Source organism: Tenrec ecaudatus, chromosome 9 (genome assembly GCF_050624435.1).
Source record: "Tenrec ecaudatus isolate mTenEca1 chromosome 9, mTenEca1.hap1, whole genome shotgun sequence".
NCBI lineage: Eukaryota > Metazoa > Chordata > Mammalia > Afrosoricida > Tenrecidae > Tenrec > Tenrec ecaudatus.
Genome location: NC_134538.1, coordinates 49,264,758 through 49,291,708, shown reverse-complemented (window position 1 = coordinate 49,291,708; position 26,951 = coordinate 49,264,758). Strand labels below are relative to the sequence as shown.

General features: G+C 45.5%; 1 protein-coding gene across 5 annotated transcripts in view; it reads right to left on the bottom strand.

The window, feature by feature from the left end:
• ADAMTSL3 (ADAMTS like 3) overlaps positions 1 to 26,226 on the bottom strand; it is a 398,206-nt gene extending 371,980 nt beyond the window's left edge. The window contains exons 1-2 of one of the 5 annotated variants that reach the window (XM_075558058.1): positions 25,849 to 26,226; positions 24,240 to 24,341 (exon numbers count right to left, since the gene is read on the bottom strand). In XM_075558058.1, the coding sequence (XP_075414173.1) occupies positions 24,240 to 24,308 (69 nt within the window). In that variant the 5' untranslated portion in view covers positions 24,309 to 24,341; positions 25,849 to 26,226. The remainder of the gene's footprint in view (positions 1 to 24,239; positions 24,342 to 25,848) is intronic. The other 4 variants (XM_075558055.1, XM_075558056.1, XM_075558057.1 and 1 more) reach the window with 4 other exon arrangements.
• Between the last annotated feature and the right edge of the window lie 725 nt (positions 26,227 to 26,951).

The window sequence follows — 26,951 nt, the reverse complement described above, 5'->3', positions numbered from 1 at the left end:
ACCAATAACCAATTTTCTCTTTCCCTCTGGAATGGAAACATGTTTCAGATGACAGTAAAGTTTCAGCACTAAGGAGAAATGTGGCATACGGCACGAGAGAAAGGAAAATTCCTGACAACATGTGCAAAGTATATGAGATGAAGTCTCATCATCCTTGTCTCCAAGGAGCATTGTGGCTGTACTACTTGCAAGACCTATATGTTCATTCATTTCACAGTCCATCAATGTTCTCCACCAGCACAATGATTCAAATGTGTCTAATCTTCTTTGGTCTTCCTTACTCAATATCCAACTTTCACATGCATAGAAAGCAATTGAAACTGTCAGGGCTTGGAGCAGGCACACCTTGGTCCTCAAAATAATAGCCTTGCTTTTCAACACTTTAACGAAGTCTTGCACCACAGATTTACCCAATGCGATGCATCATTTGGTCTCTTGAGTACTGCTTCCCTGAGCATTGATTTTGAATCTAAACAAGACAACATCTTTCACAACTTCGATTATGTATCATGATAAACGGAGAAAAGATCGAGGTTGTCAAGGATTTCGGTTCACGTTACATTAGAGCTGTAGTCCATTCAAAAGGCCGACGTCCTGGATCTTCATCAGCAAGTGCTTCAAGTCAGCAAGCACTCCACATTCTGAGCAAGCAGAGCTGTGTCATCTGTACATCAAAGGTTGCTAATAAGCCTTCCTCCAAAGCTGATGCCAAATTCTTCTTAATATAACCCAGCTTCTCTTACGCTCCACACGCAGCTTGAATCTGGGGCGAGGATGAAGCCCTGACACACACCGTTCCAGATTTGAAACCATGCAGTACGGCCTTTGCTGTTTGCACAACTGCTCCTTGATCCATGCACAAGTTTCTCAAGGGCACAATGCAGTGCTCTGGACTTCCCATTCTTCTCAAGGCTATCCATAGTTTGTTAGGATCCACACAGTTGAATACCTTCACACAGTTAAACACAAGTAAACATCTTCTGGCATTCTCTGCCCTCAACCAAGATCCATTTGACATCAGCAATAATATCCCTTGTTTCATGTCCTCTTCTGAATCCACCGCTAAGCAATAAAGGGTGGTGGGTTTATGCCACAGCGTGGGTTGAGTCCTCTCCACATTGTCTCCCAGAAAATCTTTCCATTGTTTCTAATAGTGTCTGGTTGCTAAGAACGTTGCTAGGGTCCCCTCAGATATCAGAAGTCATCAACCGGATGTATAGTGGGCATCACCCAAGGAAACAGATCCTCACAGACAGGGCCTATCCAGACCTTGCAGAAGCACGGCCACTGAGCACGCCACATATCCTAGGAATTTGCACTGAGATGTTTCCCTGGCTTTGACAAAAGAAGCTGAGGAAGAGTTTACAGAGTGTGCAATACAGGGTGCCTGCTCTGCAGTTGTAAACTGTGCTGTCTGTAACAACTGAACCTCCCAGGGATGGGAAGAGTGGCTCAAAGGTCAGCTCAAAGCCGCTGGCCATCCTCCCAAGGCACAAAGTGGATCCCGGAAAGTGAAGCTACTGTTCATAGCCTCAGCAGAGGGCTGTCCAGGCCCTGGGAGGGTCTGCTCCCATTTAAAGGCTATGTGGGAGTGTTTCTTAGGTGCTTTGTTCCAGGCACTCCTGCTCCTAGGGGAAGGAGGCTCTGCTTCCTTAGTGTGAAGTATTTGCCCGTACTTTGCCAGGACAGCCAGGACTTTGGCATGATTGGCCACAGGCAATGGCCTTGTTTTCACTCTGCCTATCCTACACAGTTACCCTGCTCTGCTCTTTCAACCTGAGTGAAAGATGTCTACCAAATACTGGAAACAAGTGGGCAACCTTCCACCAGAAGGACAGGCATGCCCTTCACCAGCATGCTGGTTTTTCCATTCCATTTCACCCTTCCAAGATGCGTGGATGTAATCAAGACTGTAAGTGAGTATCAGGAAAGGGGAAGCTAAAGGGTTCCTCTGTGTGTGACAGTTCATCATATACGTAAATGGAAGAGAGCTAGGCTGAAAATCTCTCCCCGACCTTCCCCAGCAGCTCTCAACTGCTCTGTCTCCCATAAATAATATGGACAACCTGACCTCCTTTGCCTCAGAAAGAAATCTATCACGGCAAATTTTTTTAAAATTACCTTAGGAAAACAATCAAACGAAAACATTATAGATTTGAAAACTGCTTTTAGAAAAATCTTTCTGCAGACTTCCAGCAAGATGGCTGACTGTGCAGATTGCCTACACAGACCCTCTACAACAAAGACACGAGAGGCCAAATGAAGCAGAGATGCAGATGATGATCCAGGAACTCTGAACCTCAGATGAAAGGATAGAGAAGTGAATAGAAAGAATAATTTATAAATGATCAAGGGTTCATGAGGGAGGAGGGAATGGGGAGGAAAGAAAAAAATGAGCTGATACCAAGGGCTCAAACGGAAAGCAAATGTTTTGAGAATGATGATGGCAACAAATGTACAAATGTGCTTGACACAATGGAGATATATATATATATATATGAATTGTGATAAGAGTTGTATAAGTCCAATAAAATGATTTAATTTTTTTTAAAGCGAAGTGAGTAGAATAAGAAAAGAAATTGAACAAAAATTGTGAATAAGGTAACAGAACAGTGAGTGGTCAGCCGGTCTGACATAGCATGGCCATTTTGAACTTTAGCAAACAGTGTTCTGAACTGGACAGTGACCCTATAATTGGCTCTGGTCACCTAGGACTGCACACCCACACTGGTGGTTGGCAACCACAAGGTGCAATCTTCATCTTGTGCCCCACATCCTCCCAATATCTCAAAATGTAGCCAACCCCCATCCTCACTTACCAAGCTGCCAATGACAACCTAATTCCTGCATAGACTCTCTTCCAACTGAGGTTGGACACCCTCCATCATGGATTGGGTGCTGAATGCAGACTATTTTTTTATAGACACAGACTCTTCAGACACCGAGTGTGTAGACGCAGATTCTCAGCTTCCATGGGCCAGTATGCGTCAAAAATGCTGGATGGATGCACTGTCCCCAGTGAAACTCCAGACTGCCAGAAACTCCTTACAACACCAGGCACTCCCAGCTGCCCTCGTAGTCAGCAAGAAGCTTGTTCTAGATCCCGCCTCCTGACCCTCAGCCACCTCTGGTCCAGCAGGAACTGTTTTAGGACCAGGTACCCTGACTCCATCTACCTTGACAGTATCTTGTTCTGGGAACAGGAAACTCTCTGAGCTAACAGGAAGTATTTACAGAATCAGTTGCCCCTACATCAAACAGCCTTTTAATCCAGTAGGAACTCGGTTTGGCATAAGGGTCCTACCTCCCTGTGGCCTCTCTAGCCAGCAGAACATGCCATCCTAGCTGGGTGAACTGGGCCCACCACCTCCTAGACCAGCAGACTACTGTCTGGGTGGCGTCCCCACTACTTTTCATCTTTTTTTTTCCATTTTGTTCCTCTTTTGATTTTTCTTTTGTTTTTCTCCTTTATTTTCTCCTGTTTATATTTTCTCTTTTCCTTCCCTTCTTTATTTTCTGTCTTCTTCTTTTTTCTTATTATTATTCCCCTTTAAAATTATTTTTATTCCCTCCCTATTATTTTTCTTTGTTTTACACTTTTCTCCACCCCCTCCCCACTGGCTCACCTCCCCCCCATATGTTGCCCTTTAAATTTTTTTCCTTTTATGAATATGCTTGTTTTTCTCCTATTGCTTTATTTTCTTTGGTTTCATTTTTGTTTTGTTTTCATTTTTCTTTTTTTTCCTATGTCCTACTTGACTGGAAACAGTAACTCTGCCCACACAGCCCTGCCACACTTGCATCTCCTGAAGACACACTCATCAGGCAAGGGCTACCACCTATTCCTGCACATCCTGATTGACAGGTGGCTGATCACCTCAAGAACAGTGGGTAGAGAACTGCACATATTCTACAATCCTCTATCACACCCACCACCTTCTCACTCAGAAATATCTAAATAAAATAAGCAAAAAATGTAGAAGGGGACCAGCAAAACATATAATCTCAATTAAATATAAATAAAATAACACTATAATCAGAGACAACAGACAAACTCAGTTCATTCAAAGAGATATGGCAGAATGACCAACAAGTGACAAAAATACTGAACCATAAAATATTCCTGAAGGAGTAATGGAATTGGAATTATCTTTAATAAATTGAAAACTTCAGACAACCTCATTGAAGTTAAAGATAAAGTGCTAGAGGAATTCAAGGAAACACTTCAAGAACAAAATGACAACATTAAAGAAAAATTACAAACCAACCAAAACAGAAATCCAGGAAGTTAACATTACGATGTCAGAAACAGAAAACTCACTGGAAGGGTAAAAATTGAATCAAGGAAGACAGAATTAGAGAAACTGAGGACAAATATCTCAAGATTAAACTTCTAGAGGCACAAAGAGAAAAAAAGAAGAAAAATTATTAACCTTAAGAATCATGTGGGACATCATAAAGAGAAATAACATGTTATCACAATTCCAGAACAGGGAGAGACAAAAACTAAAAAAAGAAAGGAAATGAGAGGGAAAAAAGTGTCAAAGATACGTTGGAAGAAATTTCCCCCAATGTGAAAGATGAGAAGCTATGCATTCCATAATCTCAGCAAACCCCAAACAACACGCCAAAAGAAAATCATCAAGATATAGCAATAAAAGTCTTCAAAATTAAGAACAAAGAAAGTGTCTTGAAAACAACTTAGGAAAAAGGAAAAATTACCTAAAGGGGGAAACAATAATATCAAGCTCTGATTTCTTACTAGAAATGATACAGGCAAGAAATAGGATGATAAAGTTCTGAAATTAAAAAATGCCAACCAAGAATTATATACCCAGCAAAAATGTTCACCAAATACAATGAAATTGGGAACTTTCTAGATAAACAGAAAGTAAGCAAATTGGTAAAAACTGGACCAACTTACAAGAAAGACAAAAAGGAGTGTTTTGTGTATACGTGTATATACATATCCCACAATAGCCCACAAACAAAATGAACTCAGCTTACAAAATTATGTGAAACAAAGAAACTGCTGGCACTACCAAAAAGAAAAACGACAACAAAACAATAGCAATAGATTTATTCCTATTGATAATTACATCACATGTTTAAAGGATACATCATACAAGAGACAGAGTAGCAGAAAATTGTACACATCAATATGGGGCATACAAGAGACATACTTTAGAATAAAGACAAAAGTAGTCTAGGATTCAAAAGATGGAAAAAATATATAAAACTAATGTCAATCTTAAAAAGAGCAGGAATGGTGATACTAATTTCTAATAAAATAGAGTTTTAGGTGCAAATCAACATGAGACAAGGGTATTTATACAATGATTAAAGGGTCCCCTGAACGAGAGGACATAGCTATAAAAAGATCTATGCATCCAGTGAAAAGCCTCAAATTATATAAGCTTTATATATTATATATAGAACTTTATCAAAATTTAGCAGAATTGAAGAGAGAAAAGGACAATTCTATAATAATAATAATAGACTTTGTATATCACTTTTGAAACAAAAAAAGAAAATCTAGAAGGAAACTCAAAGACACAGAGGAACACAAGAATTTAAACACTTTAACACTCTACTCAACAACACCACAATATATTATTATCCAGTGCACATGGACGATTCTCCAGAACAGACCATTTGTCAGAACAAGAGCAAGTCTCAATGAATTATAAAACATCAAAGACTATAAAGCATCTTCTCAGATCAGAGCATTACAAAATTATAAAATCACAGCACAGCTAATCAATGACTAGAGGACCAAAACAGGAAAACATCAAATACACAAAAAATGAACAACACCTTGCTTAAAATAATTGGTTAACAAAATAAGTTTAAATTTTTGATTTTAATTTTTGAGTCAAACAAGAATGAAAACTCAAAATGCCAAAAACTTTGGGACACATTAAAAGCAATGCTCAGAGGGCAATTAAGAGCAATAAACACATCAGAAAAGGGAGAACCCAAATAAACAGCTTCATTCAACATCTCCAACAATTAAAGGGGTGAAAAGCATTAAGATAAGTCTACCGTCTCCAAGAAGAAAATCTATAATAAAGATTAAGGAAATAAATGAAATAAGAGAAAAACAATAAAAAGAATCAACAAACTAGATGTTGGTTCTTTGCAAGGATTAGTAAGATCGACAAATCATTGGTAAATCCAGCAGAGGAAAGAAAGGGGAAGATGCAGATATACAAATAAGAAATGAAATGAGCAATGTCACAATAGAATAAACTGACATAAAAGATTAATCACAGAATATGATAAAGAACTGTACTCCAATAAGTTACAACACCTAGAAGGAAGGAATCAATGCCTGGACACATGTGTAAAGAATGAGGAATGGAAACAGGAAATGACGGGCAGTGCCATAAGTAATGCTACAATGGGGAAATGGCAACCCATGACATGTAACCGGAAACGTATGCATTGTTGAATGTAAAACTGGTTTATTCTGTAATTTGTAATAATTTTAATTTTTAAAAAAGAAATATCCTCCCTACAACAAACACACACACACACACACACTTACAAGGAAAAAAAGTATTTGCATAAAAAATTGCTGTGTTCGGGTGAACAAGTAAATGTGGTGAAGAAAGCAGATGGTGCCCGGCTATCAAAAGAGATAGTGACTGGGGTCTTAAAGGCTTGAAGATAAACAAGTGGCCATCTAGCTCAGAAGCAACAAAGTCCACATGGAAGAACACACCAGCCTGTGTGATCCAGTGGTCCCGAAAGGATCAGTTATCAGGCATCAAAGAACAAAAAATCATATCATTGGCTGCACACCTCCATGATAGGATCGCTGAAGACAAATGGGTGCATAAGCAAATGTGGTGAAGAAAGCTGACGGTGCCTGGCTATCAAAAGAGATAGTGTCTGGGGTCTTAAAGGCTTGAAGGTGAACAAGTGGCCATCTAGCTCAGAAGCAAAAAAGCCCACATGGAAGAAGCACACCGGCCAGTGCGATCACGAGGTGCCAAGGGACCAGGTATAAGGCATCATGCAAAAAAAAAAAAAGATATGAGTGTGTATGTGTATATATGTGTTTATGTATATATGTATATATATACCATATTAAATGAAGGGGGAAGTGCAGAGTGGAGACCCAAGGCCCAAGTGTTGGCCAATGGAGATCCCCTCATAGAGGGGTTTAGGAGAGGAGATGGGTTAATTAGGGTGCGAGGTAGTACCGATGAAGAACACAGCTTTCCCCCAGATCCTGGATGCTTCCTCCCCCCAACTACCATGATCCGAATTCTACCTTGCAGGGCTGGAAAGGACAGAGGCTGTACACTGGTACATATGAGGGCTGGAGGCACAGGGAATCTAGGGTGGATGATACCTTCAGGACCAAGAGTGCGAGGGACGATGCTGGGAGAGTGGAGGGTGAGTGGGTTGGAAGGGGGGAACTGATTACAAGGATCCACATGTGACCTCTTCCCTGGGAGAGGGACAGCAGAGAAGGGGGGGAAGGGAGACTTCGGATAGGGCAAGATATGACAAAATAATGATGTATAAATTACCAAGGGCACATGAGGGAGGGGGAAAAGGGGAGGGAGGGGAAAAAAAAGAGGACCTGATGCAAGGGACTTAAGTGGAGAGCAAATGCCTTGAGAATGATTGGGGTGGGGAATGTATGGATGTGCTTTATACAATTGATGTATGTATATGTGTGGATGGTGATAAGAGTTGTATGAGTCCCTAATAAAATGTAAAAAAAGAAAAGAGGAGAAAAAAATGATTAGGGCAAAGACTGTACAGATGTGCTTTATACAATTGATGTATGTATATGTATGAACTGTGGTAAGAATTGTATGAGCCCCAATAAATTGTTTTAAAAAATTGCTGTGTTATGCCCTGTTGGAGAAAAGGAACTTTGGGACAAAGAAGAAATCATATATATATACCCTCATAGTGGAAGGCAAAGCCAGGTAAACAAAAGGGAGAAAATCAGATGGGTCACAGACATCTCTTCGGCAATGTTACTGCTATTGTTTGGTGCCATCGAGTGGATTCCAAATCACAGCGACCCAGGGAACCACAGAACAAAACACTGCTCAGTCCTGCACCATCTTCCCGATGCTTGGCTTTTTGAGCCCATTGTCGCAGCCACTGCGTCCAGCCATCTCGTTGGTGGTCTTCTTTTTCGCTGCCCTTTTACCTTTCTAAGCATGATGTCCCTTTCCAGGGACAGGTCTCTCCTGATCGCATGTCCACAGTATGTGAGATGCAGTCTTGCCACCCTTGCTTCTAAGGAGTATTCTGGTTGACTTGTTGCAAGATATACTGGTTCCTTCCTCTGACAGCCTTTAGGATTTCAATATTCTCTTCCAACACCACAAGTGAAGCGCAACAATCCGTCTCTTATTCATTGTCAGTTTTCATGTTGTATGACACAACTGAAAATGCCAAAGCTTTGCCAGGCATACCTTAATTTTCAGGGTGATATCTTTGCTCTTGCTCTTTAACACTTTTTTTAATAAATCATTTTACTGGGGAGAAAGTCTTGTGCAGAAATTTGCACAACGCAACTCGCTCTGATTTCTTGGCGGCTGCTTCCATGAGCACTGAGTGTGGATCCAAGCAAAATGAAATCCAGGACCATTTAAATATTTCTGTCGATTGTAGTATTATCCATTGGTCCATTTGTAAGGACTTTTGTTTTCTTTACGATCCTTGATCTTCCTCAGTAATTGCTTCACATCCTAGTTGCTTTCAACAATCAAGGTTGTGTTATTAACGTTCCTCTAATCCTAATGGCATGTTCTTCATATAGTGCAGTGTCTCAGATTACTTGCTCAGCATACAGATTGAGTAAGTATGATGACTGGATTTAACTGTGACACACACCTTCCCTAACGTCAGACCATGTAGGTCTATTCTGACTCGGGGGCACCCTATAGGGCAGGGCAGAATGGCCTCTGTGGGTTGCTGAGAGGGTAAATCTTCACAAGAGTAGAAAGCCTTGTCTTTCTCCCTTGAGTGACTGATGGTTTCCAACTGCTGACTTTGTGGTCAGCAGCCCAATGTGTAACCACTATGCTGCATTATCTCCTCGTTCTGTTCAAATCACCACCTCTTGTTCTATGCACAGGTTTCACGTGAGCACAACTTAGTGTTTCAGAATCCCCTAGGTTTTCTACCCATAGCTTATTGTGATCCACATAGTCAAATGTCTTTGGATAGTAAAGAAAACATTTTTCTTGGATTCTCTGCTTTCAGCCAAAATCAATATAACATTAGCAATTATACCCCTGCTGCCACTTCCTCTTCTAAATCTGGCAGCTCCTTGTTGATATAGTCCTATAACCGTTTCTGAGTTATTTTTGGTGAAATTTTACTTGTGTGTGATATGAATGATATTGTTGGATCATTTTCACAATGGGCACAAGTATCCATGTCTTTCAGTGGTTGGCTGGGAAGCTAGGGTCCAAATTTCTTGGCAGGAACTGGTGAGTGCTTCCAACATTGCACCAGTGCCTGGCGTTGTGTTTTTCATGACCGCCATCAGTGCAGTAGCGCTTGGTTCAGCACGACCAGTTCTTACTCAAATATCACCTCTTGAAATGGTTGAATGTTGTCTTTTTTTTCTTTTTGGTATTTTGTTAGTCTGGGTACCTCAGAGAAACAAATCCACAGAAACTCATATATATAAGAGAGGGTTTTATATAAAGGTTAAGTGCACATCAAGAAAACACCCCAACCCAGTGCTCCCCAAGCCCACAAGTCCAACATTAACCCATATGTCCAACACCAATCCACAAAGTCCTCCTCCATCTCACAAAACACATGCAATGATGCCGACTGCAGGATGAAAGCTGAATCAGTGAACGTGTAAGCAACTCAGCGCTGGCAGGGATCTCCACAAGGCTGCTCCAGCACCCAGAGCTGCATTGGGGTAGGTCCAATTGGGGTAGGTCTTTGGAAATGTCTGGAGGAAGTGAGCCTTGCCAGCTGAAGCAAGGGACTGGCTACGGCAGCTGGTCCTTAGCCAGCTGGTCCAACCATCACAAAACAAGAGACCCAAGAACTAGAAAGGCGAGGCTCGCCAAGCCATTTATGCCTCTGCCTTTAATTAACACCACATGTTTATCAGCCAAGTTGGCACAATAAACTAACTACCTCAATCCACCCCTTGCCAACTTGGCACATGTAAAGAATTCTTTAGCCTCACAATTGCAATTAAGTAACACCTACACCTCAATCCTATAATCCTGTGAAGATGTTCCCCCACCTATTAAAGTTTGTAAGCCAACCACTTCATGCCTTTATCCCCTCAATTTTGGGTATCCAATTTATATACTTCCCACTTACATCAACCCAGTGCTCTGAGGAGACAATCATATTTTCCAACATGAAGAATCTTCATTCCAGTTGGAACTTTGTGAAGTCTGCATCCATAAGCAAAGACAAACCCAGACAGGCCATCTATAAAGTCAGCAACAATATGCACCAGTTCACGGGCTCAAAAATCTCCATCTGGTCGGGTTCTGGTCAACTCAACGTGGGCTGCCTCACTCAGCCTCCCCAGGGTGCCCATTGGTCACCTTGCCTATAGACCATGGGCGCTCACCAATACTCAACAAGCCTAGCCCCCTCGTGCTAGGTCACGAACCTTAGACCAGTCAACCCTCTCATCTTCTCCTCTTTTGCCTGTAAACCAAGTCCACAGGTGTCAGTGGCCAAACTCAACCACTCTCTTTATTGCTGCATTTTTCCCACTTCCACTCAGCAAGTAGATCCAGGTGGTCACCTAGCAAGCATCTCAGCCTGCCCACAGGCTCCCATTAACATTCAGTTCCAGAGAGGACTTTTCTTCATGGTTCCAGATTTTTTCCAGCTTCTGACAAAGACCATTGGTTCCTGAGTACTCCACAGAAAGGGGTGGGCCATATCTTTTCAAAGCTTTCTTTATAGGCTTGGCCTAAACCCATCTAAAGACCAAATTTTAATGTCTGAAAGCAAGTGAGCTTACAAGCTTTCTATTTTCATATTTCCCTTATTTCCCCCAGAAAACAACTGAGTAAACAATGTTGCTTTATCTGACCTCTGGCTAGACAAAGAAGAAAAACTAACCATGAGGGAGAGGTCAAACAAACATCTACTCTCCATCTTATGATTTGTTTCTCCAGCACTCCACTCCCACAGTACCATAATTGCCAGCTGAAGCAGGGAACTACTAAGGCAACTGCACCCTGGTCTGACCATTGCAAAGCAAGAGACCCAAGAACTAGAAAGGCAAGGCTCACTAAGTCATTTATTCCTCTACCCTTCAATTAACCCCACATGTGTTTATAAGCCAGGTTGGCACAATAAACTAACTACCTCAGGTAGTGAATTACTAAATTTAACTTAATTACTAAAGGAATATATATTAAAATATTAAAAAAGAAAAAACCTCACTGCCATAGGATTTATTCTGACTCATGGAAACCCTGTAGGGCAGAGTAGAACTGCCCTGTGGTTTTATGAGATTGTAAATCTTTTTTTTCCTATTTTATTGGGAGCTCTTACAGATATAACAATCCAGTTCAATCAGATCAAGTATAATAGTACAATTGCCACCACCATCAGTTTCAAAATATTTTCTTTCTTCTTAGACTCTTTAATATCAGTTGCCCTTTATCCCCTCCCTCTCCCACCATCCCCCCACCAGGTACCCTAGTTATTGTAATATATATATTACAATATATTGTAATGTAATGTATATATTGTAATATAGATATATGAAAATAACCAGGGTTCATATATATATAAACATACATACACACATATTTTTGCCATATCATACATCATCCAATGTATCCATTTACCTACCATTTTGTTATTCAACCCATTTCCCCCTCTCTCCCCTTCTCTTTCTGTACCCTAAGGGAATCATTACTCCCCTTACTATTGCTGAAGAGTTTATCTATCTTGGATTTCATTCCTTCCATCTTTTTTGTTTGCTTCTGCTTCATCCAATATTTTGTGCATAGAATCTTCCAGTAATTCAACGAGATGCTTGACTTGCTTCTTCAATTTTTTTCAGCTTACAACATGTTCTTCCCTTTTGATTTTCAACTCCAGTTCTTTGCACATTTCATCATAATGTTGTTTTCTTGAACATCCCATTGAAATTTTCTGTTCAACTCTTTTATTTCCATGTTTGTTCCATTTTGTTTAGGTCCTCTACCTAGACAAGTTTAAGTCTCTTCTGATATCTACTTTGGTCTTTTCTCTTTTTTCCATGTCTCTTTAAAAAAAACACATTTATTTACATCTTTATCACAATCACTTTTTTCTTTGTGTATGATGTTTTTGATGTCATCCCACAATTCCTCTGGTCTTCAGTCATTAGTGGTCAATGCATTAATCTGTTTTCAATGCTCTCTAAATTCAGGTGACATATACTCAAGGTGGTATCTGGACCGTCATGGGTGAGCTTTAATTTTTCTTCAGCTCAGACTTGAACTTGCATATGAGTAATTGATGGTTTGTTCCACAATTGGCCTCTGGCCTTATCTGGGCTGGTGGTATTGAGATTCTCCATTGTCTCTTCACAATACTGTGGTCATTTTGGCTCCTATGCATTTTATCTAGAAAGGTCCAGGTATATACTTTTCATTTATGTTGTTCATATTAACAGTGAAGAAGTCTTATGTCTCATAAGATTCTATCATAGGATGCCAGGCTTGGTCTTGATCACCAAGATACTGATAAGTATGCATTCTATTTCATTTTTTATCCCTTCTACTTTTTCTAGATACGTGCCTTGTACTTTCCTTGCTCTGATTATTAATGGAGGTCTGCACCTGTTTCTCTTTATTTTGAAAGCTTTGCTCCATCCGTGTCATTAAAACTGACTCCATGTTGAAGAGGCAGGTGCCCCGTGGTCATATGTTGAATGTCTCCAACTACAGGGGCTCATCCTCCAGCGCTAGATCAGACAGTATCACACTGCGGGTCAGAACGTGTTCAGTGGCTAAGTTCTGAGAAGTGAACTACCTCTTCTTTCACCACTGAAATCAATTCACCGTGGGTGGTCCTGGGAGTATACAAAATACTGGTGGCATAGCTTCCAGCTTCACCGCAACACACAAGGCGCCACAGTATGACAAATTGACTAAAAGAGCGGGGCTACAGCCTTTAGATACCTTCAAACCTGGAACCGAACACTTGCCTCAAAATCATCTTTCAACAAACAACAGCAAGGCCTTGACAGTGAACAATAACACCCTTGAGGAACATGCTTCTGGGAACAGTCAACCATGAGAGAGTGGAAGGGAAGCATTTGCCCCAAAACAAAGTTCAGAATATAGGAAGGAGAAGGAAAAATGGGCAAATTGGAAGCAGGGGGGAGTGGGATGGGTAGCGATACATTGAGGGGCAATGTTCATAAAATGTTGAATGGGAAACTAATCTGTCTTATAAACTTCTACCCAAACCACAATGAAATTTTAAAAAATATAGCTATATATTTATCAGTTAGCATTCTAAAATAATATTAGAAGTATACTTAACAAAATCTAAATTATTGCTAGAATTATAGATGATAATCTTTATCTCTGTTCTGTCCTGTGTTGTCCAAGACTTTTATTATGGATGTTTTTAAACTAGAAGGGGGCGAAAAGCAAGAAAGTAATATAAAAAGGGAAAATAATTTAAATCCCATAGCTAAGCAAATGATTTTTATTAACAAAATATCATTATTATTCTTGCTTTTAAATTATGTTCAAAATGAAATGCTATCATAGTCATAAATTAGGGCTTGGTGAAAGATTCTGTTTCTGAGTATTTGACCACAATAATTTATAGCGCACATTGGCTGAAGCTGTTCCATGCCGACAAATTCCACAAAGTAATTGCATAAAATACTTGGAGAGGAAATTGCTTTATGCTTCCATGCTATTTGTGGGAATTATTGTCTTTGTAAAAATAAACAGAGGACTCAATCATCAGCCTTGAAACGTGGTTTTCATAAGATGCTAGCTTCGGTGCTTTAGGATCCATTAGTCATGAAATACGGGTACACTGCTTTCACATTCCTCTGTTATGAAACAAGCACAGATCCGTGTTTGGTTCTGCTTGTGTCTGGAAGAAGATGCCCTTTCTCCTGGCTCTTCCTCTTTGGTCTACAGACACACCAAAAAGAAACTGGTATATCCTTTATCCAATGGTTCACCTCCTCAGTCTCCATCTCTCTGATCGATCCCTTCCAAGGTAACCAATTATTTCACCCTATCAGGGTAAACTTTCACCATTAGGGCCCTAAGACTTGTTAAAAAGAAATTTTCAATGTTTTCCTCTCTCTCAACCCCAAGGCAGTACCTGCCAAGTTCTCTCACATCAGGTTGTGAAATGGTTCCCACCGTCATCTTTTCTTGTCTGCCATCAACTCCATGGCATTGTCTTCTCCTGAACCACGCCTTCATCCTCAGCAGCCCAACCGAGGGCTCTGCTGGAGTGTTAAGGGTGCCCCCATCACTCCTGATCAGTACCAGCAGGATTCTGTGCCGACTGCTGCAGCAAGTCCACGGCATTTGGTTCAAGGGCCTCCTCTGGATAACCACAAATAAGCTTTGGCAATCCTGTCTTACTTTCCCTGCTGCCGTTTACTCAACTCTTCAGACACACCGTGTCAACTGAAATCGAGGAAAGAAGAAGACAGCTTAGAGAGACGTTGTTAAGATGACACAAGTTGGAGTCAGTGGTGAGCAGGGCTCAGGGCAGGAGGTTCAGGAAAGCAAGCATCTAGAGTGAGTGAGGCCAAGACCTCCTTGATGGAGAAGCCTGAGAAGCATGGAGGCAGAGCTAGGAGGGAGGTGGGGAATTCTTTTGGGAAGTTTTGTGTTTGAGGCCTCTGGGAGATCTTCTGGGATAGATTGGTCTGTTCTTCCTGAAGGAATCTCTCAGAAGCACTGGGCCACGATATAAAAAGACTTTTCCCCAGCTTTGTCTCCCCCAAATACATGCCAAACCTAAGAGGCTGTTGTTTGCCAGCACAAGGTGGGAGGTGAGATGCTTAGAGATATTCTCCCTGGAGGCATTCAGCCATCCAGAGCAATCAGACACTATTGTTTAACCCACCATAGGCGGGTCTCACTCCCTGCTGTTAAGGGTAGTGGATTCCATTCCATAGAAAGCTTAGAATAGGTCAAGTCTCCAGCTCAAGGACAATCAAGGTCATGCTCCATCTTTAATCTAGGATCTGCCTATCTTGTCATGTGTGTACACTGATCCCTGCAAGTATATACAAGCTTTGGTTAGAAAGAAATCGCCTCCCTTGTGCTCTCTCTGGTCTCCAGATCTCCACGTGGACCGCCAAGCGGGGCTGAGGTGAGCCCGCTACCATAAATATGCCTGACTCCTTCATTTTATTCTCTCTCCTATCTCTCTTATTACCTATGACTTTACTGTAATCTTTACATATTATCGCTGTACAATTGCGCCTGCCGGGGGCCTGTGATGATTTGTTAGGGGCTGGCTCCCCTGACACTGGGCCGCTTCCATTTTAGAGTGTCCCTGGAGTTTAAATAAATATACATAGACACACACAAGCCACAAAAAGGAGTTATCAGAATCATGTTTCATTTTCAGTGTCTAGATTTAACAGTCAATGCAAAATAACGAGGAACTTTTTGTTGTGTTTTTTCTGTGTGCACATAATTGTACATGAAAAGAATATCAAAAGCCCAAGTGTGAGAACCTACAACACCAGGACATCTAGGCCCCTGGTGATGTGAACTTTGTGGTTTTGATGGGCACTTTCAGCACCAATTATTGCACTGGGGTAAGAATGAAGGGTCACGATTCAAAGTCCACCCTGAGATCTTATATCAGTTTCCTATTGCTATTGTAACAAATTGTCATACATTTAGTGACTTAGACACACACACATGAAAATGTATTCTCTTACATTTCTATATGTCGGGCATTCCAAATGAGTCTTAGAGGAGCAAAATAAAGTGTTGGCATTAAGAAATGCTCATAGTCATTAGCCAGTGGCCAGATGCAGATCCAAAGTACTATGAGATAGCATCGCACCCAGCATTAGTAAACAAAGTTAAACACTGAAAAAGAGAGAAAGCAACAAATGTTGGTGAAGGTTGAAGAGACTGGAACCCTCCAGTGTTACTGGTGGGGCTGCTCAATAGCACAACCACTGTGGGTAACACTGTGGCACTTACTTAAAGGATACTACTGTCAGGCTAGACAAAGAAGGGACATGACACGAATAGATGTTTGCACCTCACAGCCCTATCCACAACAGCAAAAAGATGGGCAAAAACCAAGAACGCATCAGCAGATGAGTGGATAAACAAACTACCGTTCATGCACCCAACAGAATCCATGTAACAGTGAAGGATAACGACGGATGCATGAAGCACCTCATAACATAAACCTGGAGGGCATGATGCTTAATTAAATTAGTCAGCTACAAGAGGTCAAACCATTTATGAGACCACTATTATGAAAAATCAAGAAAAGGTTTTCACACACAAAAAATTCTGGGAGTTACCAGGATGGAAGAAGGAAGGTGGTAACTCACGAACTAGAAGCTAGACACACATTAACTTAAGTGCAGGGGAAGACGATATGTAATAATAAGAAAATCGGGGGTGGGGAGAATCAAGGGAAAGAAAGATATTGGGAGAAGGAGCACAAGTGTTAAAGCAACAGAGTAATTAATATCATATACAATATGCACACAATCATGCAGAACAGTAATGATAATAACATTAAGAGATATATACAGGTAGATACAAAAGCTGAACAGACATGGCAAGAAGTATTGAACTATAATCGCAAATATATATGGTTGTCAGAGAATAGTTCTACAGATGTATTTAAATATCCTAGAGAGAGCTCTGGTGGCACAGTGGTTACATGTCGGACTACTAACTGCAAGGTCAGCAGTTCAAAACCACCAGTGGCTCCGCAGGAGAAAGAAAAGGCTTTCTACTCCCGTAAACAGTTACCGTCTCAAAAACTCACAGGGGCAGTTCTACTCTGTCCTGTAGGATCACTATGAGTCAGCATCCATCCACTATGAGTCAGCAGTGAGTGATAAAAAGATAAATTTTAAAATATTGCTTCAAAATCATAGAAATCTATACTGAACAAGCATATCAAAATGTGAAGGTAGTATTTCTCAGTATATCCTCCTCCATCTAGCCCTCTACACATCTGCAGGTGGTATTTCATCTCTTTTAACTTTTCTGCCCACAAATTCTGGACTCTTCAGCTTATTCCATAGCAAAATGTCGGCATGGGCATCCTCAGGGGGCTCAAATTAGATTCCTTTGAAATGTTCTTTGAGTTTGGGGAGCAGAAAACGCAAAAGACTCAAGGAGCAAGATCAAGGCTGTAAGGTGGAAGCAGTGGGTAAGGTTTCCCAACAAAATCCCCGTAGGGAAAGAGCATTGTGGTGGAAACGGCCTGGAGGCAACTTTCCTGACATTTTTCTCACTGGGGTAGTTTTTAATTTTCTGAAAAAATACCTTCTTTGTGATAAAATCCGATCGTTGTTCTGGGTCCCTTGAGAAAATCTATCAAAATTGCCTCTGACAAACTCAAACTGGATGCCATCCAGTTGATGCCGACGCATAGCAGCCATGTTAAGACAGGGTCGAACTGCCCCTGTGAGATGCCCAGACTGTCCCATCTTTCTCCCACAGAGCTGGTGGTGGTTTCAAACTGCTGACCTGGTGATTCGTAGGTCAACTTGTATCCATTATGTACCAATGCTAAACGGTCATCGTAACCTTCCGACTTGACCTTTCTGCCTGGACTTTAGCTGGTCCAGCAAATCCACCCAGAAACCTGTTTGGAAAGCACCTTGCACTCTGGTGAATTCATGTAGTTTGTGCCATAAAATCATCTTCGTTAACTTCAATCTCACTTAACAGACTGATGGAAAGATTGGGTCTTTTAGATGCGAGATCGCACAATGATTTTTTTAAAAGCATGTTCCATCCTTTAAAGGCACCGCAATTACCTGAAGCCATCTCTGTTCAGAGACATATGCAAACATGCTTTGTTTAGAATAAACCTATGTATGTATGCGGTAGAGCCGTGTAGCCATCTTTTCCACTCACCCTCGTATCTCCGAGTTCAGTTGAGCCGGCTGCGATGGAAGGCATGAAGGTGGCCACAGCTGACTTCCTTGGGATCAGACAAGCCTCCGCGCTCCAGCCCTCGTCACCTCCTCTGACAGCCACCGTTCCTCCCACGCCCCTCTACATCTATGCTGAGCTCAGTCATTTGCTGCAACGGCCACTGAGACGACGTTCACAGCTAGGTTTCTGTGTTTGTGTCTTTCGGGAAGTCCATGGTCAGGAATGAGCACACGGTAAGGCTGCAGTCCTTGGTCTTCTCAGTCGGCGACCAGTCTCTCTCTAGTTCTCAGCCTCTCCGGCATTGGTAGTCAAGCCTCCTGTTCTCAGTCCCTCAGCCGCATGGTCCCCTTGGCCTTCGCCTCCACGGGTCAATAAGCCAGTCCACCTGGCACCCTGGCCACAGTTCCATAGTCTCAGACCAGGGGAGGAGAAGGTTCCCCATGGTCTCCGCACTGCTCCCCTAAGTCCACGAGCCCATGTGGCTGATGCATCTGGTCTCGGTGGCCGCCCCACTTCAGACAGAGATCTTGAAGGTGCCTTTCCAAGGTCCTTGGGGTTCCTTTCTCCTCCCCCTGACTCCCAGATGACTCATCCGTATAGCCAAGGGGGTGGTCATGAAAAATGGCCAATCCTCTCTACCAGTGTGACACACACTCTGCTTGCATAGTGCCACTCAATCATTGGATGAGCATTACAGAGACTCAGGTAGAAGAGTCATATCAAGAAATTACACCACACCAGACATACAGAGAAGGTCATGAAAACGCCTTAGCCATAACTAAACGCCTTGAGCGTCATTCCTTGGGCCTTGGAACTCACGACAGCAGCCACACGGTGTGTTAGGCTGGGTTATCTAGAGAAACAAATCCAGTGACAGTTTCATATGTGTAAGATCGACACCAGTTGAACCCCTCAGACTAGGGCCCTTCAGCAGCCTTCGGGTCCAGAACTGAACTCACCCCCTTCGCCCACTTTTCAGCCAAACAAATGATGAGGGAATTAATAGTACTATGCACACCTCAAAAAAAAATCATTCGAGATCAAAGGGGCAGCCTTTGCTCGAGGACAGACGTGGGAAGGCAGGCAGGGTTAGGAAAGTTGGAAACACAGAGGGTAGAAGAAAACGAGGGATGTTACATTGTGGGGACTGCAATCAAGGACATGAAACATAATACGTATAAATTGGTGGATGGAAAACGAATTGGCTCTGTGAACCTTCTCCCAAGTCACGATAAAAGGTTTAATAAAATCAAGGTGTTGGCGGGCTGGCTTACTCCAGAGGCTCCTGGAAGAGCATGTAGTCCTTGTCTTTTCCAACTGCCAGAGGTTGATGGAATTCCGGAGCTGCTGGCTCATCACCCGGACCTCTTGCTTTTGTTGTCACGCCTCTACTTCCTCTGCCCGACTCCTCCCACTCCCCTCTTAGAAAGGTGGTTGTGTTATCGAATCCAAACGCCTCTCCCCAGCTCAAAATCCTTAAGTACATCTACAAAACCTGACATAGAAGTTGACATTCACCGGTTCCAGGGACTAGAATATGTCCATGGACATGCTTAGAGGCTTTCAGGCTACCCCGTACTCCAAGGGCCTCCACCCTTTCTGTCCAGCGGCTCCACCTCTTTGAAAATGACCAAAGACACAGGAGTGAAATAGACCTCGACTCCAAACCACTTGGCTACCCTACCTGCGCACTAACAAGACCCAGGAGACACGATGAAAGCCAACTCAGACATTGCTTATTTTACAAGTTACGTCAAAACCCCTCCCCCAGCACAGAGATTACCACAGAGTTACAAGACAATTCATTCAACATGCTCTCCGAACCTCTTCACCCACATGCCTCCTGCCTTTCATAAATGGTCACCTCAAGGGACATGTCCCAATAGACGCTGACGGCTCTGAGGAACTGGATCTCAAAGATCAAGTCATCTTTTAGAGGAGGCTGTTCCATTCAGAAGGCTCCCTGGTGGCGTAGTGGTTATGCATTGGGCTGCTAACTGCAGGGCCAGCAGTTGGCCACTCTGCAGGAAAAAAGACAAAGCTTTCTACTATAGAGTTACAGTTTTGGAAACCCACAGGGACAGTTCTACCCTGTCCTACAGGGTCACTATGGGTCAGAATCGACTCAATGGCAATGGAGTTTTTTATTCTATTCAGACCCTGGGAGTTGGGGGCACAGGACTTTATCGGAGCATCTAAGCAATACAGTGTCTCCAAAGAGGAATCCATAGTTGGGGGCCCTCCTGGCTTAGCCTGGGAACACCCAAATGGTTGCTCCAAGAGATACTAGTGAACCCCACGACCAGCCTGTAAACAATTCCTGGACAAACTTGCCAAGGAGCCCGGAGGCCATCCCAGGGCTACGCAATTAGTAGACAGATGAGGTTGTTCATACTTCCCCTGCGCAGGCGCGGGGGCGGGGAAGGGGAGCGACTGGGAAGTTGAAGGGCAGATGACCCACAATCCATCCTCAGGGTGTCAAGAAAGAGTGTGGAAAAACTCTGGAACTCTCTAGTGTGGAAGAGAGATGGGAACCACCTTCTCGGGGAAAATTGGGATTCCCGAGGAAAGGGCTCTGAACAACAGGAACTTTCCAGGGCCTGTGAAGCAAGAAGCAGCGCTCTTACCTACTCTCCGGCTGTCTGGGAGAGGGGCAAATTATTTCCTCCAGCAATGGTCAAAATGAACTAGAAAGACATGAGACGGTCCACCTCATGCCTTTCTTGTGGCCAATAAACATGAGCTTTCAGGGTGGGGTTGGCTGAATAAAGAAAACATGTTCTTACCTGCCATCAAGTGGGTTCTGTCTCACAGCTACCGATGTACAACAGGACAAAACACTGCCCAGTCCAGCACCATCCTCCAGGGTCCTCAAACTACGGCCCACGGCCCACCGAGGACTTTTATCCGGCCCGCTGGGTGTTTTTGCCCGTTTTGTTTTTAACTTCAAAATAAGATATGTGCAGTGTGGATAGGAATGTGTTCATAGTTTTTTATGTCAAACTATAGCCGGCCCTCCCATGGTCTGAGGGACAGTGAACTGGCCCCTGTTTAAAAGTTTGAGGACCCTTGATCCTCACAATTTTTCTTATGTTTGAGCCTATTGTTGCAGCCACTGTGCCAGCCCAGCTCACTGAGGTTCTTTGCCCCTGCTGCCCTGCTGCCCAGCTTCTTTACCAAGCATGCTGTTCTTCTCCGGACCAGTGTCTCCTCACAACATGTCCCAAGGACACGAGACAACGTCTCGCCATCCCTGCCTCGAAGGAATGTTCTGGCTATCCTTCTTCTAGATGGATTTGTTGGTTTATTATGATTAAATTAGTTGGAACATCCCAGCTTCACAGGTCTACTGGCTCTATCAGGCACCCAGAGACAGCACTGACAAGCACCTCACCCTGCAGCCCCCTGCCCACCAAGCCAGAATCGCTTCAGATCGCTTCGAGGTAGTTCAGAAAGGCAGCTCCGAACCACACCCAGTCTAAACGGAGGAGGTTCACTGAGGGTCCACTCCACAGGCAGGATTGACTGGATTCAACAAGCGCTTCAGCAGAACATTCTCTTAGAATCCATCTTGGGACTGCTCTGTCTCAAGTCCCTCAGTGGTCCACAGCTGCAAGAAAGCCCCCCCCCACTCCACTCCCCAGAAGATGGGGCCACACATCCATACACCCTCTGTAGCTACTCTCCTCAGCTGCCGCCTCTTGAGCGCCCCCTCCAGCTCCAGCACAGAAAGTCCAGGCATAGTGCTTGCTGCTCAGAACCAGCTAAGTAGAGTGCCCTGTAGGACAGATACTGCCTTTCTTACTGGATTAACTCGTCCAAAATTAATAGGGGATGGATACTATCATTTGCGCCTGCTTACCGATGGGGACACTGAGTCACAGTGATGTCACACGGTAACGGAATGGCGGCGCTGATCTCGAACAGTGGGCGGTGTGGATGAGGGAGCGCTGCTCAGCGGACTCTCCTTCTATGACCTTCTCTGCACATTGCAGCAATACATGGGAAGATCGCGCCCAGAGACACACAGATACGGAAAAATCTGCAACAGGTCAGGGCATGAGTCAAGCTGGACAAACACGGCACTTGGCCAAAGGTCAGCAGACTGTCTCAAAGTGCATTTAAGTTTTATAGGGTGACAAGAGACAGAATGAAATACCATGCCTTGAAGCCTCAGCCCCTTCTGACCAGGGACAAACTTCTGAATCTCTCCCACCCCGTTTCAGATCTGCATATCTCCATGCTTACCTAACACCTCACTGGCCAGAGAAACCCTACAAATTACCCCGAAGACACTTGACTTTTCTTCTAACAAGAGATATGCATTAAGATGTGATTATGGGGCAGTGTCAATAAAATGGGATAATGGGGCACAGAGTGTACTTCTCTAACCAGTTCTGTGTGAATCACAGGACTCATGGCACAGTGGAGCTAAAAGAGGCCTCGAAGTAAAATGAGAGGCAGAGAGGTCTGATTAATTCCTCCCAGGATGGGTATCTTTATTCATGCATGCATGCTCATTAAGAAATAGTTAAGCACGTATTAAGTGTCAGGACCTTTGCTAGCCCCTGAGGATATGCAGGCCACCGATTCATGCGCCTGGGACGTTGCACACACACAGGGAGGGGCTGTTTTGTTCTAATTCTTTCAAAGCTATGAGCTAGCAATAACGCTCGGGACCTAATACAGGAGAAGATGGCTCTGAACATTAAGAACCGTGCCTGCAAACTTCTTGGCTCATTCCAAGCTGCAAACATTTTTGTCTGGATTTCAGGACTTTAAAAATTGGGAGATTTCATAGGAAACCTAGATGTTCCCATTCGTTTTTTTTTGGGGGGGGGTGTTATCTGGCAACCTGGGCTGTATTTCCACTTAGTAATGGCCCGTTGGAGTCGAGCAGGGCCAAAACCAGCTGCCCTGGAGTGGATCCCAACCCCACGTGTGTGTACCAGAGGAGAACTGTGCTCCACAGTGTGTTCAGCGGCTGCCTTTTCAGATGAAGATTGCCAGGCCTTTCTTCTGGGGCACATCTAGATGGACTTGAACTTCCAGTTAGCAGCTGAGTATGTAACTTTTCCTACCCTGGGAGTAGTTGCTTTAAACTACTGGTGCCAACAAGTCAGGATCGACTTCTATGTTTCCATATGACAGAGAACTGCCCCATGGGCTTTTCTGCACTGTAATCTTCATAGGAGCAGAGCGCCAGGTCTTTCTCCTTCCCAGATCCTAGGTGGGTTCAAACTGCCAACTTGCTAACCACGTAGCTGCCAACCACTTAGCCATTCCACCACCAAGGGTCCTTCCTCCAGAGAGGCACGGTCCCCTCTCTGAATAAACGTGCTCTTGAGTTTGCTTCTGTCTCCCTCACCCCCTATTGTCTCCTAGAGCACTGCCCTCTGTCCTGCTTACAGTCCAACCTCTACACACATGAGGATGTGATACATAAGCTACCTCCCCATTGAAGGGCAAACATAGGAAGCCAAACAACATTTTTTAAAAAAGAGTATAGACCAGTGCAGTGTGTACTGAGAGATGAAAACTCAGCTTAGTTAGTTAGTAGAGTACCTGGGGCCGGAACCTGGTCTCTACCCATCCATGGGGCCATGATGTCCGGCTTATACTGGACCCAAACAGACATCCTAATTCAAAGGGCCAGGGGTCATCACAACCCAAGGTCATCTCAGGTGCACAGTGCCCACCATGGTAGCAGGGGCCCTCTTTCAGACTCAGAGAGGATCCAGGGATTTGGATCACCCTTTCAGATAAACCAACTGGAAAGACCATTTTCTAAGAGGTAATCCCGAAAAGATTTTCTTCTGAGTAGGATTACAATCCATTACAGCAGCTCTTAGGTGGTCTAGGATAAGCCCCAAACCAAATCAAACTCACTGCCATCAAGTTAAAACTGACTCATAGTAACTCTATAAGTCAGAGCAGACTCTCCCCTGTGGGTTTCCCAGACTGGAATTCTCGCCAGGACTCGAGAGCCTCATCCTTCTGCTTCAGAGCAGCTGGTAGTTTCGATCTGCTGACCTTGAGGTTAGCAGTTCAACTTACAACTGCTACACCACCCGAGCAAGGAGGGGTACCTATTATCCCTCTTCCTTTCCCCATTACCTGCAGAAGGATGGAGCAAATAAAAGCCATCCACGTCAGCAGCCAGCGGGGACTCTTCCAGGAATCCATGAGAGCCAGGCTCCTGAGAGCCCCACCTGCAGCCTGCAAAAGAAGAGAAAGGTGGTTTCCAACCAGTCCTGGCTCCAGTGGCAACGTCATGATTTAGTTAACACACCAGCCAGCAGGAGGTACCCTGAACTCTGTACAACATCTTAGAAAGGTTTGTGTTGATCCTGGAAACAGCTGCCTACTGCAAGGTACAGGCTGTCTGAGGCTCCCTTTGGGGATGGGTCCACATCGAGTTATAGGGGATAGTCAGCTGGGCTGGCGTCCAGTCAGCAAGCCACGCTGCTGGTCCCACAGAACTATTCTCCATCTGCATCCAGACTGCAGCCACCGCCCCGCCCATTTGTCAAGAGCAGGGTGTGGCTGTTGGCATCTGACTTGGGAAGCCAGCTTGGAGCCACGGGTTAGGGGACCTGCCAGCTTCTGCTACTTCAAGCCAAAAGAAAAAAGGGGTGGTGGGGGGGAAAGTATTATCAACTAATCCTGCTAAGAGCGGGTAAGAAACCTGCCTCAGGCCACACAGCAAGAAAGTGACCAGCCCACGACTGGTTCCCAGGTCTGGTATTTTTCCCATCGAAGGACTCCGAGGGTCCTTCTGGTCCCAGATGGCAGAGCCCAGGTTTGGGGAGCACTGCCCCGGGGCCGGCCTATCCCAATCCCCTGAAAGTGAGGAGGCCGGGCAAGAATTATGAGCGGCCAGCCGAGGCGGGGAGGGGGGAGGGAGATTCCTCATGGTTTTACTGAGACTTTTACGGGGAATTTAGCACGAGTCGAGATTGGAAAAGCCGAGGTCACACTCGACTCTCACTTGGCCTCGCGGGCGCCTTGGCGGAGCCGGTGTCCGGGGGCGGGTCGGTGGCTTCTCTCCATCTGGAGAAAGCATTAAGGGCCTGGCCTAATGCGATCCACAAATGTGCTGCTGCTTCTGACCTGAGGCGGCGATTCCGGCCTGAAGCGAGTGCCGGCCCAGGGACCGTGCGCCCCCTTGGCTCTCTGGCACCAGCCTTCCTTCGAGCGCGCGCCTCCGACAGCCCGCCGCCGCGCAGGGCGTCCACACCGCGTGCGGAACCCGAAACCCGTTCCAGTCCCCCCCACGCCCACTTTTCCCGCCGGACGCGGCGCCCCAGCCCAGTCCTCGGCGCTCTGGGCGCTCACCACCCAATTGCCAACCAGCCAGAGGATTCGACGTCTGCAGCTACTTGTCGCCCGCCATCAACTCGCTTTGCACCTGGAAAATCCCGGTCCTGAGAGTCCCCTCTTTGGGGAGCGACCCCGTGGTTAACAGGAGAGCCCCCAGCCCCCACCCCGACCCCCAGGGATGCCTTTTTCCACGAAGCTCCCAGAGCTGAGCTCCGGGGAGCGTACCCACCTCCACGCCTTGTGAAGCGCCCCAGTCCGGTAGCCGCTCCCCAAGTCTCACGAGCACCCCTATTCCAAGCTCCCCCAACCTTGCTTAGAGGCCAGGGTTCCCAGGTGTATTCCCTGGAAAGGACCTTCCCTTGACCCCCGCGGGGCGCTCCCGCGCGGACCTCCGGGCACCCACCTTGCGCAGCAGGAGTGGCAGGGACCTGCAGCCCGGGAGCCGCGCGGGCTCGGCGCGCGCAGAGGAGAGGCGCAGAATGGCCCGGTCCACACCGCGCGCGGAATCCGGGACCCGGACCTTCCCCGACGCCGGCCTCCAGACCGCGGCGCCGCAGTCGCCGCCGCCGCAAAGTTAAATGGGGCCGGGCCGGCCGCCCCGCCTGCCTCGCCCGCCCCCTCCGGGCGCGCGGAGCGCCGCCTGGCCCCGGTCCAGAGGCGGAGGGCGCGCGCCGCCACCTGCACTGCCCCGCAAGTGCACGGAACGCCCAGGTGTCGGACGGTCCCCGCGCGGGCACCGCGCCCTGCGCCCCAGCTAGCGGCGCCAGGAACGCGTCGAGACCCGCCGAGGGGCCGAGCCCGGACCGCTCGGAGCGCGCGGGGCCGCGGCGACGGCGAGACTCGGCTGGAACGCTCCTCCGCCCGCTTCCTGGAAGCCACTCCTAGCCCTGGGCCGGCCGCCAGGCTCAGTGCCAAGAGCCCGGATTGCCGCCGCCGTCATCGCCGCCGCCGGCCGGCGCGCGCCGGGGGAAAGGCGGCCGGGGCGCCCAGCCTCCGCCGGAGTGGGGATGTCGTCGCCCCTTTCCCCTTGCCCTCCACCCTCCGCGACCCGCACAGGGCCCGGGCTCTGCAAGTAAGTTCCCGTGGCCACGGGGCCGTGTTGCGCGCCTCAGCCGCTCCTTGGGCAGGCGCGGCCAAACTCAAAAGACCAAAGGCCAGTTCCAGAGGAGCGCTTCCTGCACCTCTGGTGGTGCCCACTGAAACCCACCCTCGGGGACCTTGAACTCCCGTACGCTCCTTGACCGCCTGGAGACATGGGAGAGGAAACTTGGCTCTGGTACCCAAGAGGGACCACCTGGGGCGATGGAAAGGAGGCGCCTCTTAGCCGGGTACCTGGCGTCTTCTCATAGGAGCCGCCCCCACGGGGTGGTGCCCAGGCTGGGAGTTCGGTGTCTAAATCAGTGTGCCAGCGGAGCACGCACTGGATGAGTTGTGTAGTCCTATAGGCGAGCAGAGGAGAATTAAGGCAAAAAGCTTGTTCCCGGCCTTAGCTCTAATGTAGAGATA